The 13,379-nt window shown below is 37.1% G+C and overlaps 2 protein-coding genes across 2 annotated transcripts; one reads left to right on the forward strand and one right to left on the reverse strand. All coding sequences in view use genetic code 12, as the record gives it.

Moving 5' to 3' along the window:
* Positions 1 to 1,388: 1,388 nt before the first annotated feature.
* On the reverse strand, positions 1,389 to 2,372 carry NRG1 (Nrg1p; the record flags this gene model as incomplete). Its single annotated transcript, XM_067693326.1, has 1 exon — positions 1,389 to 2,372. One exon carries the CDS (start codon positions 2,370 to 2,372, stop codon positions 1,389 to 1,391), a length of 984 nt encoding a protein of 327 aa, XP_067547059.1.
* Positions 2,373 to 12,237: 9,865 nt separating this feature from the next.
* On the forward strand, positions 12,238 to 13,335 carry I9W82_004272 (uncharacterized protein; the record flags this gene model as incomplete). Its single annotated transcript, XM_067693327.1, has 1 exon — positions 12,238 to 13,335. One exon carries the CDS (start codon positions 12,238 to 12,240, stop codon positions 13,333 to 13,335), a length of 1,098 nt encoding a protein of 365 aa, XP_067547060.1.
* Positions 13,336 to 13,379: the final 44 nt, after the last annotated feature.

The following is a 13,379-nucleotide window of genomic DNA, read 5'->3' on the forward strand; positions in this document are numbered from 1 at the left end:
TTGCTGGTTATATCTACAACTTCCAGCGGATCAGTGTAGGACACCAGTGGGATGAAGATCAAATTCCTTTTAGAGTTTTCTTAGCGTCACACCTCTTGCCATTAAAAACAAGGACAAAATACACAACACTCAAATTAGGCTAAATTCATGACTAATCTGTACGATGATAATACACTTTAAACAATAATAATAATTGAATTATACAAATTGTTTTCCCAAAAGAGCGAAATAGAAAATAACACTAAACTCAAAATATTATTTAACACAAGCCATATCTTAATCCCCTTTTAGTGAAACACAGTTAAAGTTATTACATTCTCTTTACGTAATTATTATAACTTGAAAGATATCGGATTTCAATACCAAAAAAGCTCAATTACACCATCTTCCGAACTTTGTTTTCCTCAAAAGTGGATACCTCTTTGCAAGATTTTCTTGATGGTTTGTGGGTGAGCGTATAGGAGAGAGTCCAGTATAACGAGAAGCACTGCCTTGGCAAAGACTTTGTTGGTTCTATTTTTATCTTTTGTTTGTAGAAATGTAACCTAAAAGTCGTCCCAAAACTTTAACTTACGCCTCGGATATGCGAGTTATACCCATCTTCTTCTGTGCCCATCAGTCATTCAAAAGACTCAAAGTAGCACGTTTCCCTAATGTGGTTATGGTTATGAGCTTACAAGTATAGTTGTGTGAAATTGCGTAGTTTACTTCCTCAATCAAATAGACCGTCCCTATTTTGACTCCACAGATGCGCCTCCGCCCCCTTTTTCCCTTTTTCCAATCACTCATTCTCCACATCCAAACATCAAAGGATACACAGTGAGTATATGCATCTTAATGCAATTGTAAATTGATCAAAAACCAGAAAATATTTACGAGCCTTTGAAGAAAAAAAAGGTGGAAAGAGAAGAAAAAAATTGACCTCGGAGTTCATAATATGATCACGCCATTATTCTCCTGAATGACAAAACAGGAAAGGGGGGAGCTTAAAGTTGAGTTGTGTTGTTGCAGTGAGTGTGAGCCTATGAATAGGGGAGAAGATTTTGATCACACCATTCTTGCTGTAATACTATTGCTTATTTGGTATTCTTTTTTTCTCTTTTGTTTTCGCAGCCAAACGAAGTAGAGCGGGGAAGATTTTATGACTAAGGATCCAGAATACACACATTTTTGGAAGATCTACACTCATCTTACCAGAACATACAATATGCATTTGTCCAATAATAGAAATTCATATTTTCGTAAACATAGAAGTAAATAATATAGAAACAAGAAGTGAAGAAGAACCAAAAAAAACCTAAACATAACAGTCTTTCATAACGGAGGTGCATTTTCCTCAAGACATCTAGACTAGAACTGAATTACCATTAATATATTCTTTCTTGTCTTTATTCGTATCTTGTCAAGTGGGTAACACTTGGTAATTGAGTTGGCACCATCTGAGGATGCATTCTTGGCAAACCATCCATACCAACGCCACCACCATTCATTGAGACTCCGTTATACTTGCCTTGACTAACGTACTTTCTCGGCCTCTTATTCTTACCATTTGTATGAGTTTTGTAGTGTTGCATACAGTTGTCTTGTCTAGCGAACCTAGCATCACAAGTAGGCCAAGGGCATTTGTGTTTACGCTCACCGGTATGGATACGGTTGTGTCTAGCCAAGTGGCCACTAGTTGTAAACGATCTTGCACAGACCTTGCAAACGTGCTTCCTGCGTGAGTCCTTTGTTACATGATTCACCAATACTGGTGAAGTAGCTGATGAAGATGCACTTGTAGATGATTGCAGTGGACTTGTTTGTTGGTTGTAACTATGTTGTTGGGTGTATGATGAAGTTGTAGGAAAGTTAGCAATTGCCGGCGTGATAGGTATCTCGCTAATGGATGAAGATCGTACTCTGGTTTCGATCGATGCAGATACAGGTGTTAATGGATCAATATTGGATGGTCGCTGCGACAAAACTGGCTGTGGAGCAATAAAGGCTGTCTTGTTTGTGCCAACAACTTGATACTGATATTGGTATTGTTGTTTTGGAGTATTCTGCAGTGGGTGATGATGAAGTGGTGGTGTGGGCAACCTATGGAGTACTGGCGGTTGACTGTAGCAAGTGTAAGGTGAGGGCCAATACACCTCTGGCTGTTGAGGTTGTTGTTGCTGTTGATATTGTGGAGCTGGCATTGTGGCTAAAGTAACGCACGACCCAGAATTTGATGTATTCATTGATGAGGCAGACACATTACTATTGTTCCTTGACTTGAAACTTGTAGGTAGTGGAATCGAAGTGAGCAACTCACTAAATGAAGGCAAAGCAGCAATCTTTGGCTCTGATCTATCATAACAAGGAGTTGAAGAATGTGTTGCTAGCATATTGCTTCTTGTGGTTGTTGTGTTCTTAGGTATACTATTAGTAGATACTAATGTAAAGTGTCCATGGTCCAGCATCATCATTTGTTGTGGAGGTTGTAAAAATTTCCTTTGTGTGTGTGTGTGTGTCTGTGCTTGTCCTGTGTGTGACTTTGTCCCTGAATTTCTGTTTAAAATTTCAAGTTATACTTTTTTACAACACAACCCTTTTTTTTCAGTTTGTCCTGTGACTATATGTATGACGTAGTTATATTCCCCTATTGCTGTTTAAATATTCGTCCTGCAGGGCCTTTCACTTGATCCAGACTTGTGCTGTAGGTGTGCTTGCTGATGTGTGATATCGTATGTGTATGCACAATGTCCAAATGCGGATTGTTCTGAGCCTTGTATAGAAAATGATTCAACAGGATGTGGTTTCTTTGGTGGGAAATGAAATGCTTGCTTCCCACTAGTAATGAATAAAGATATATTCTTCAACGTGATGTTCCTGTAGGGAAAGTAATTCACAAAAAAAGGAATGGGGTTCAGTGATCTCTATTAACTAAACTGGTAGCAGATTAGTTTTGCTGTAGTGATTAAAATAGATGATGGTGAAGTAAAAATCTAGCACTTTATGGAGTTTAACGGTATCACTCAAGTTGTTTCTGTGACTGCTGTAATATCTGGTATAAGGGTATCTGCTTCTTTTTTTGTATCTTTTGTATAACCAGGTTATAGGCACAAGTAGATATCCCTAAATGTCTTTTGGTGTGATCTGGAGTATAAAAATATAATATAAAAGTAAATATGTTACCCACTGGTTGACATGGGTATTAGGAAATTACAAGCTATATTTATATCAAAAGAAAAAAAACCCAGAGGGAACAAAGAAAGTCTGTGGTATTCTTTTGTGCGTGTGCATATGAGCTTCTATATTTGCTTCACTTTCTGTTCATTGTTTTAGAGAGATATAATATTCAACTTTAATGACGACAATAACACAATATGCAGCTGAATACAAGAAAAACTAAAAAAAAAAAAAACCTTAAGCAAAAAAAGTATGCAGCACTTTGTAACACTAAAAAGGGGATTATACATTATACGTAGAATTACAGTTTTAGACATGTAACCCGCACATTCAGAAATTTTTTAGTGTTTTTATTATTATTATTTTATTGTGCAATTTAAGCGCCAGAAAAAAAATAGAAATTATTATAAAACAATGCAATATATTACATGACAAAATAATAGAGTTACAAAGAAAAGAAAAAAAGCTGCTCATAACCCAGAAGTTTTATGCATAAGTAACACTAAAAGAATGATTTTCTAGATTTCCCAAAAGTTTTTCAAAATTTAGTTCATTTTGCATAGAAAATAAAAAGTTTGAATAAAATGGACTGTTTTGTATCTGGCGCTACACAAAATAGCAAAACAATATACGTAAAACTCAAAAATTTCCTTCTTTTGTATCTCTTTATTGTTAGATGTAATGGTTATAACATTCTTACCTAAGGCCTTACTAATGACAGAAAAAGTTCCTCCAGTTCCAGTTCCATTTGCCTTTGTTTGGTTAATATGAAACGAAATCTCTCACAAACTTTGAAGAAAACAATGGGATAGCGGGAAAGAGCTTAAACGATTTGAAGGCCCACGCGCTAAAGGACACGTTCCCTGCTTGAAACCCTTTCTTTCCCGCTAAGAATGCACCTATCAAAATACACACCGCCTTATACAGCTAAACAATAATACTCCGCTTCGGAGATGAAGATCATGCAAATCTTCAAACATTAACTCCCCCCATGCTAACAATTTACACGCCATTTCGATCGCCGTTCCGATCAACCCTGCTTGTTTAAGCTTTAGCATTTATAGAATAGACGTGTCACCTTTTTTAAATCCCATATAATCAACTGACTTCTTTAACAGAAACAGAGTTTTGTGAATCCACACAACTTTCGTTTGCCTAAGAAAAAGGCTAAAATAGGGAAGAAAACAAAAAGAGGCAAAATAAAGGAAAACTGGCGATTGACTAAAAACTTGAACTAAAAAACCAAAAAAAGGGAAAAGAATAACACACTCAACAAAAATTTTAGACTAGCCTTCTGTTTCAAGATCCCTAATTGGGATAATGGTAAATCGAACTAAAGAGAAAGATTCACATCTTACTGGTGATGGTGTAGTAGAGTGCATCTCAGATGATACTGTTGACTAAATCGTATTACGTTATTCTTTTCTGCATTCTATATTTGATCTCTTACACGACTTTTCTTTTATTGTTAAATCTCGATTCCAACGGGAAGAAGATCGGACTTAAAGGGTAAACAATAAGCGGAGCTAAGCGTTCGAGGAACAAAGCCTTTACTTTTCATTGAGCTACTGTGTATTTCCCTTTTCTTCTTCCTTTGTTGTTGCTATGAAGCATTTAAAGTATGATCTAAAGATCAAAATCGAAAAACAAAGGCGAAAATAAGCGTGAAATGTAAACAGAGACTGCTATTGAAGCAGAAAAAAGAATATGCAATCAACAACCTTGTTGACAGTTGGTGATGTGTAATCGATGGTGGACACTTATAATTAAACGGTTTTTGGTAATGATCGACATTTGCTATTGTTTTGCCAGATTTCTTTTTTTTTTTTTGACATGCGGATTTTTATTATTTTCTTTTTGCTAGATCCGAGGCGGATAGTACTCGCCGTAAGTTGACCTATTAATGATATAATATCTCGCAGATTGTTACATTGTAGCTGAAAATGGCACCTCGATGACCCTCATTGGTCACTATACCAGTATATTGTTGTACCCGCCCTAACCGCCCTAGCCGCCCTAAACGCCCTCACGCCCTGTCGTTGAGAACGAGGTTACATCAAATGAAACCCCACACCATGACCCGATCAGTTATTCTTTCAATGGTTATTATCCCCTCTCACCAAGGCGTCACTCGCTCATTGTACATTATTTTGAAAATGGTCTGTTTTCTGCATACTTCACCTAATGCTTTATTCAAGCGCGTAATAAATAACACACGCAGTGGGACAGAAGTACAGCATCCGAATAGCATGCTGTCAAATGGGTAGCTTCTGTAGCGTAACATCGTGCTCTCACATGTCTTTTCGAGTTCTTGTTTGGATGTGGAAATCTCAATGTGCATTTTGGTTGCACATTGAGATTTAGACCCGTCGGAGAATCCATGCAGGGGCTAAAAAAGGCTAAACAGGAGGAGAACTTTCTCGGACAAATCCTAGAGTAATTACGTATTCAGCTCTGCGTCACGCACATTGATTTGATTTTTGCTCTGTAGCTGAGTCCCCAGTTAATAGACGGTGGTGTACTACATGATAAACGAGAGTCACTTTCAACAACTTCCCACATCTCTACAAACACATTTATAGCGCTTTTTTCGTTTTTTGACTTGAAGATCGCAGAAAAGATGAACCGAGGGAGTTACTGAAACGGTTGGTTACTGTATATACATACTCACATTATGGATGTTCTTCCGTAATACTTTGTGCAGGGTGCTTCAAGAGGGGAATGTTCAAAAAAGAAAAAAAGAAATTCTTGATGTGATTGTTCTTTTTTTTCTTTTTTCTTCCGTCGTAATGCCTAACGCATTGCTCATTGATGTCATTACACAGATTTCGTTATGCATGGCTCTCTCAGTCATACTACTTACAATATTTTGAATGAAGGCGGGTTGTAATTCTGAATTACGAGAGCAAGAGAAATATACAGCAGGATACTGAAACGTTCCTTTTATAAACTTCTCTGAAAGTGGTTCAGGGGCTAATCGTATAACAAACTGAACCCTTTTTGCCATTCTGTAGTTCCGGTTGCTGAAATTACACAAGAGCCGTACTTTTGGATTTTCCTATTGCTCCTGCTTGTTACAATTTCTTTTTCTTTTTTTTTACACCACAAACAGAGTAATCAATAGAACATTCCTGTATCATCAAGGTCCCTTATACATGCAGCATGGCTTTGCAGGTCCTATTGATGCACAATTAGAAAAAAAAAAGAAATAAAAAAATTTGCTCAAAGTTTTCTTTTTTGTTGAGTTTAAAAGCACAAAATAGTTTGGCCCTACAGATTACAATTATGCATAACGTCGCCCTCATCTGCACCCTTTGTTATAATACTTCAATTTTCTATTGTCATTGATCAAAGCAACTTTAACCGTGTCCTCAGGAGAGATTGAGTATAGGAACGCCATCCTAACAACAGCTCATCCTCCCACAATAGCATCAATATTGAAATGGTGCTGAAACGTTAATGGTATGTCCGTTTAATGATCGACATTTTTCAAATTTTAAACGCTATATTTAAGAGTATTTTTTTAAATCTAGTTTTAGGGTCATATGTAGGTTGCCGCCCACCAACAAAAAAAGGAAAATTGACGACGTACGCAAGGATTAATATCCTCAAAACGTATGTTTTAAACAAGATGATGGCTTTTTGATGGCCATGAGAAGGTCATGTATCTTTTGGAAAAGTGAAAAGACGACAAAGAACCATTCTTGCATATAATCTGTACATATTTTCTTAAAGCGTCGTATATTCAATCAAAAAAAATATTCGTAGTAGCCTCTTTTAGCGGAAACCAAAACAATCAAGTGAGAAAACACACCACCTTTAGCTCTCTTTATAACAGTTGGTGCTTATTCCACCGGTTACATTTTCTCGTATCACTAGTAATTTTCGAGTAAAGGAAAAGCTTCTTCTAATGGACCCCTCGGTAAGAACTTCCCAAGGAAAAGACTTCTTAAATGCCACGTCATGGATTAATGTAATTAAAAAAAGGAGCAACAGCACCTAGTATAACAAGTCTGACGAATAACCCTATAGCTCTTGACGACGCTTTAGAAAATCGGGTGATTCGGGGGGAGTTAGACGAAGTTTAATCTTTGTGATTAGATCGTGGACTTTTAAAGTCCCAATGCGCCCATAGCATTCGCGAATCTGGAAGGTTGCTAGACCTACATTTAAATACCTGTCTAGTCTTTTACTAAAATTACAGTCTATTCCCGTTTTGGTTATTAGTTCTACATCGTTTTTCAGTTCATTAAAAGGGAAGCTGCAAAATCTAAAAATTAGAAAAAGTGCAGCTGGTCGCGAAATCCTGGGCTAGAACTTATTATAAATCCGAAAAGACTATGCTTCAATCCGAAAAAACTATACTTCTATCCAAAACTATGTTGATATAAATCTAGGTGTTAATAATCAGGCAATAAAGCTCTACTTCTAGCTAGACCGAAATTTTTAATACAGCACTGGTTTAGGAAAGCCTATGTTTTGTGGTTGATTGCGGATTTAATTGAAAAATGTGCAGAAATGTCAAAACAGCGGTTAGTTTTGTGCTATAAGCTTCGAGAGAACTTGTTCAAAGTATTTTTCTCATGGATAGACAGTGCTCAGTGTGATGAGAACATAATCATATACGCGAAAAGAGCTGGCTGCCCACCTGTCTTTATATGGGTGAAGAGGCGGAGATAAATTGATTTTCCATCTTTTGGCGACTTTTCAAAATCCGGCATGACAACTATAGCCGGCAAAAATATACAAAGCAAGGTTCTTGGCCCTTCAGTAAAAGGTTTGTGTAACATTTTTAAACCTACACAATGGTATTTGTTCTTTTTTGTCTTTTTTTAAGAGCAGGGCTCATAACCTTATGAAACTTTCAATTTCAATCTTTTTCTATCTCGAAAGCTAAATGCGGATAAAATGATTGAGAGAGCGAACAAATTGGCGTTTTCTTGTGCTATATTGATCAGGCGGGCGTTTAATTAAGAATTTATTACTTTGGAATATTTCAGAATGCTTCTTCACAATGTAGAGAATTTGTCTATAAGAACATAAGTAGCGTTCATTACTCCAGTTTAAAGCAACACTAGATAAAAAAAGACTCATGAGGATAGAATGGCTTTAAAAGGATCCCCCGCTATTTCCAAATTTCTTTAAGCTTATATCCGAGGAGAACAACAACAACAACAACCCATTTCCGAATATAGCAAAACACTCTAAAATAGAAAACTTCTTTTAGATCGTTGCAATGCAAAAACAAGAGATGAAACTCAGAATAAGAAAGCACGCGTGGATGTATGCATGCAAACACACACACGTCAATGGTTATGAGTTGTTGCAAATAAAATCTTCTATTCGTCGATGTCTATATCGAAGGTTTACCCTGTTGTGCATGTTGTGGGACAAAAAGTGTGAACCCAACAAATCCGAGTTATAAACGCATCTCTGAACAATAGGAGGGGTATTGTCATTTATAGCGATATTGTGATCTTCTTTCCTGCATTGTTTTCTCTTTTTCAATTGAATGTGTCAGCCAACTATTTCTTGACAATTGCCTAGTCAAAGAGGGAAGGAGTCAAAGGACAGAAACAGAAGGCTTAAGCATGGGGGCGTGTAAATCTGCAGCAGAGATACAAAGTGTGACACAATAAGACGAAGGTGAAACTAGGATGTTTCTAAGATTGCATTGCTAACTGAAACCAACAAAAGTGCGATGGTTTTTTTTTTCCATAGAAGGGGTCTTTTTGGCAAGCTTCTTTGGGCCATGGAAAAAGAATTTTGACTTCTTTCTAGACAAGGAGAGAGCCTATTGTACTCTATTATTCTCTATTGTTCTCCTCTCAAAAAATACCAAGGAACTGTAACAATGGATCTTGAAGCACTTTTTAGCACATAGGTGATGGGACTCAGCAACAAAAGCAGAAGTAAAGAGCAATCCTTTAGTCTAAATGCATGACAGACAAAGAAAAGCAACGCGGAATATATCTCTTGAAGTTTCCGAAGAATCCATAGTAAAATTTACAAACGTTTATGATATTTTGTGGATTGTATATTCCTTCACGGACTTGTTTACAAAACGTTGTAATGTGATGCCGTACAATCACTAATCTAAAAATATAATATTTACCACACAGTACATCACAGCCAGTTTGTGTAACTTTGATTAATCCCCTGCAGCAATACCAAAATTTCAGAAATGAAATAAGCTCTCTTACGTTTGCTACATCCCCCAACCATTTTAACAGTTATTGCATTCAAACGTTTATTATTTCTCTTGCTCGTTTCTTTTCCTTACCTGTTCTCAAATTCACGGGGATTTGTAGAGGGTTCTTATCTTTCTATAAGAAAAATTAAAAAAGGTTAAAAGGGTTTTACTGCAATACAGACGTTTGTAAGTTATACCTGGTAGTTAACTGAAGTCTTCACCCTTCGAAAAGAAACTATTAAATTGCTGATCTCATGGAGGCTTTCTTTCTTTTTTTTTTTTTTTTTTCCATTTGTACCTCGGATGACGGATAAATGCAATCTTTTTCATCACTTGGTATCATAACCATTATTGAAACAAAGAATAAGATTTCCCAATTGTGGGAGGCGCCCCAATTTCCTCGGAACAAAACTCTCCCTCCAAAGAACAAGCGCTGATACATTTACTGTTACCAGGAATATGTCTCGCGCCTGTTGCATTACTTGCTTCATGAAACAGAGACAAAATGCCACTTTCAATATAAAAGTCAACACAAAACCTAGAAATCATATGATTTAGATTAGAAGTTCTACAAAATGTAACCCGCTCAAATATGTTGGGTTTTCAACTTGACCGAAAGTACAATAAATAGTCACAACTTTTGGTTATATTTCTACACATTGCTCTACGTCTTATTATTCTCTCAACCATGTTTTTCCTTCTCTGCTTTCTTTTTTCGATTGAAGTTTGTGTTTTGGGCTCATAACCATTGCTCTTGATACTACAATAAAGTGAAAAAAAAAAACAATAAAGTTATGCGTTCACTTTGTGGTGACCACGAGTGAGATTAATTGAGAAAAGTTCTAGCGCCACAATACTGAAAAGGAATTTACGAATTCTTTAAAAATAAATCAAGATTGTGGAAAAACACATAGCCTAGTGCATTCAAATCTCAGTAAGAATCTATTTTAAGTAACTATGCTTTTTGTTTCTGTGCCAAGACTATGAACGAAGGATGCTCATTTCAATGGTTTTTCACAATGGAGATTCAACTTTTACAACGATGTAAATGCTACAAAGTCTAAATGAGGCTGTGTGAAGCAAAGTATTTCCAAATATAGAAAATGTTACACAGGAAGAAGGGTTGTACAATTATGAGAAAAACGTTTGCAGGTATTTGGTTACAGGGCTCCTAACCGTTAAATATCTTTTTCTTTACCTGTACAAAAACTTCCAAAGAAAGGGAGCGTTTAAGCCCATCTCAAAGAGAGTAACAAAACCGAGGCAGGGACAAAAATGATCGGGATTCTCCGTTGAGGTTTGGAATAGGTATCTATTGTGAGTTTCGATTACCCTGTCTTGGAATGTCCCACATGCGTGTCATCAAACAGGAAATTCTCGTACTGGTCACTCAGCAAAAGAAAAGTTCAGAATGAAACTAAAACGCAGATCTTTTTTTTTTTCATTGTTGTCTTTTGTACACAATCTACATGCTATATCCATTTCGCATAATCTATTTTCCGAATGAAATGTCTATAATTCTTTTTACCATATTTGGATGTACTAAACCCAATTGGGTTGGGCAACTAGGCGGGAAACCTTATTTTTATATTCTGGTGAAGCGACCTAGGCGAAACAAGGTAATCAAGATCCAATATCAGATTCAGCTGTATCGAGTGTCCCAAATGTTTGTCTTAGTTTCAAATCAGACACATCTTAAATGGAAATACAGGTAAAACAGAAATTTCGGAAAAAATCTCGGAAAGAATATTTTAGTTTGTGTAATATGTGCATGCAGGGTTTCTTTTTGTATTCTGTTTCCCAATTAGGCCCAGCTTTCGAACGTGCTTACTTTTAAAGGCCTTTACTTGTAGACGTAATACCATGTTCGGAGTATCTGATGAGTAGGCCACCCAAACTAACTATTCCTGTGGCTGCCTTGAATGCCCTGGTATTTGTCTTTCTTTAGTTATGCACAACACTATATAGCAACGATCGTTGGTTTTGGAAAAGTCTCGCAGATTCCTTGGTACTGCGATACTAGCGTTGCTGCATTTATATCGTATATGTCCCTATTCCCCAATTACTTTCTCAAAATAGGGTCGTCTTTGTGTCTTTCATCTCGGAGCACACGGATATCCATTGCAAGGATTTATGTTCTAAATATATCCGTAACAATTTCCACTTTAAGCTTTTAAAAGTAAAACCACAAAGCAGAAGCATCTAACGTTATGCAAAACGGTCGGGACTCTCTTCTCCTCCTGATGAGGAAGACCATCAATTACGGGAAAGGCGCATGCTCGCATTTACTAAGATCTTTTTGCAGATACGATGAGAAACATTTTTCTTGGAGATTGATAGGATACGGCAGAGAAACTGTAGACTGCACAGACTCCTGTAAGTGTTGAAAATGGGAAAGTGTTTCAAAAGACGCAAAAGTTGTAGCAAACTATTGTTGACACCTAAAGTACAAAGAGTAAACGAATCCGGCACGGGAATGATATTGTTTATGCGTCCCAAAAGACCAGCCTTCAACAATAACCATTTTTTTTTTACCCCCAGAAGCTCCTCTACGCCTTAGGTAGTCCGTATTAAAATCACGGATTCCCGTTCATTTTTGTCCTTCGTATTTAGTGACGTCAAAGGGCTCACAATTTCATTAGCAGCACTCGCATTGAGACACTTACGCATAGTGTGGTATCAAGGTTACTATGTAGTACGACTTTACCACAATAAAGAAAGACTTATTAACGAAATATGTCTACCATCATCGTATGACACTGACTTCCTTGCCCTAAGTATGCGTTGATTTGCTCAGCGTCACGTGAAAAGCGGTAATATTCTCGCCGACTGAAAAATTAAAAAAACATTCGAAATCACTTCTCCACTTAAATCATCCCTTATCGACAATGTTTTCAAGAATTTCCAAAAGGTGCATCTCGATATCAATGAACAATGAGGTGAAATTGCCATTTGTTCCATTAGTAAGTGAAACTGGGTTTCCAGGAGCAATTGGAAACACTCCCTTGTTGAGATTACCCAGAATATCCGATTCCGTGGGAAGAAATATCTACGCAAAGGCTGAATTTATGAACCCAGGAGGGTCAATCAAAGATAGAGCTGCACTTTATGTGATCAAAGATGCAGAAGAGAAGGGATTGATAAAACCAGGAGGAACAGTTGTTGAAGGAACGGCAGGTAATACTGGTATTGGTTTAGCCCATGTATGTCGTGCGAGAGGTTACAACTGTGTGATTTATATGCCAAATACTCAGTCCAAGAACAAAATAGAGACTTTGAAATTGTTGGGGGCTGAGGTGTACCCTGTTCCAGCGGTTGCTTTCACTGATCCGCAAAATTACAACCACCAAGCTAAACGTCATGCCGAGAGTTTGGACAATGCAGTTTGGACTAACCAGTTCGACAATATTGCCAACAGACAAGCACACATTGAAACAACAGGACCAGAAATCTGGGCTCAATTGGATGGGAAAGTTGATGCATTTACCTGTTCCACTGGTACTGGTGGAACTTTTGCCGGTACTTCAAGATATTTGAAAACGATTAGTGATGGCAAGACTAAATGTATTCTTGCTGATCCACCAGGATCAGTACTCTACTCTTACATCAAGTCTAATGGAAAAGAAATGGAAAGAGGTGGATCTTCCTTTACCGAAGGTATTGGACAAGGTAGAGTTACCGACAATTTGAAACCAGATATTGAAATCATTGACGACGCTGTAAAGATACCTGATGAAGATTCAATTGCCATGCTTTACAGACTATTAGATGAGGAAGGTTTGTACTTGGGAGGTACTGGTGCTTTGAACGTTGTTGCTGCTGTCGAAGTTGCTAAAACTTTACCCGAGGGAAGTAATGTGGTTACAATCTTGGCTGATTCTGCACACAAATACAGTGATAGAATCTTTTCAAAGACCTGGTTGAAAGAGAAAGGATTATATGACGCTATCCCAGATCATTTGAAGAAGTATGCTGTCTTGGAGTAGTGATGGAAGGCATAATCTATGTAGATATATAAATAGAGACCTCT

This window comes from Candida metapsilosis, assembly GCF_017655625.1.
Source record: "Candida metapsilosis strain BP57 chromosome Unknown scaffold6, whole genome shotgun sequence".
Classification (NCBI taxonomy): Eukaryota; Fungi; Ascomycota; class Pichiomycetes; order Serinales; family Debaryomycetaceae; genus Lodderomyces; species Lodderomyces metapsilosis.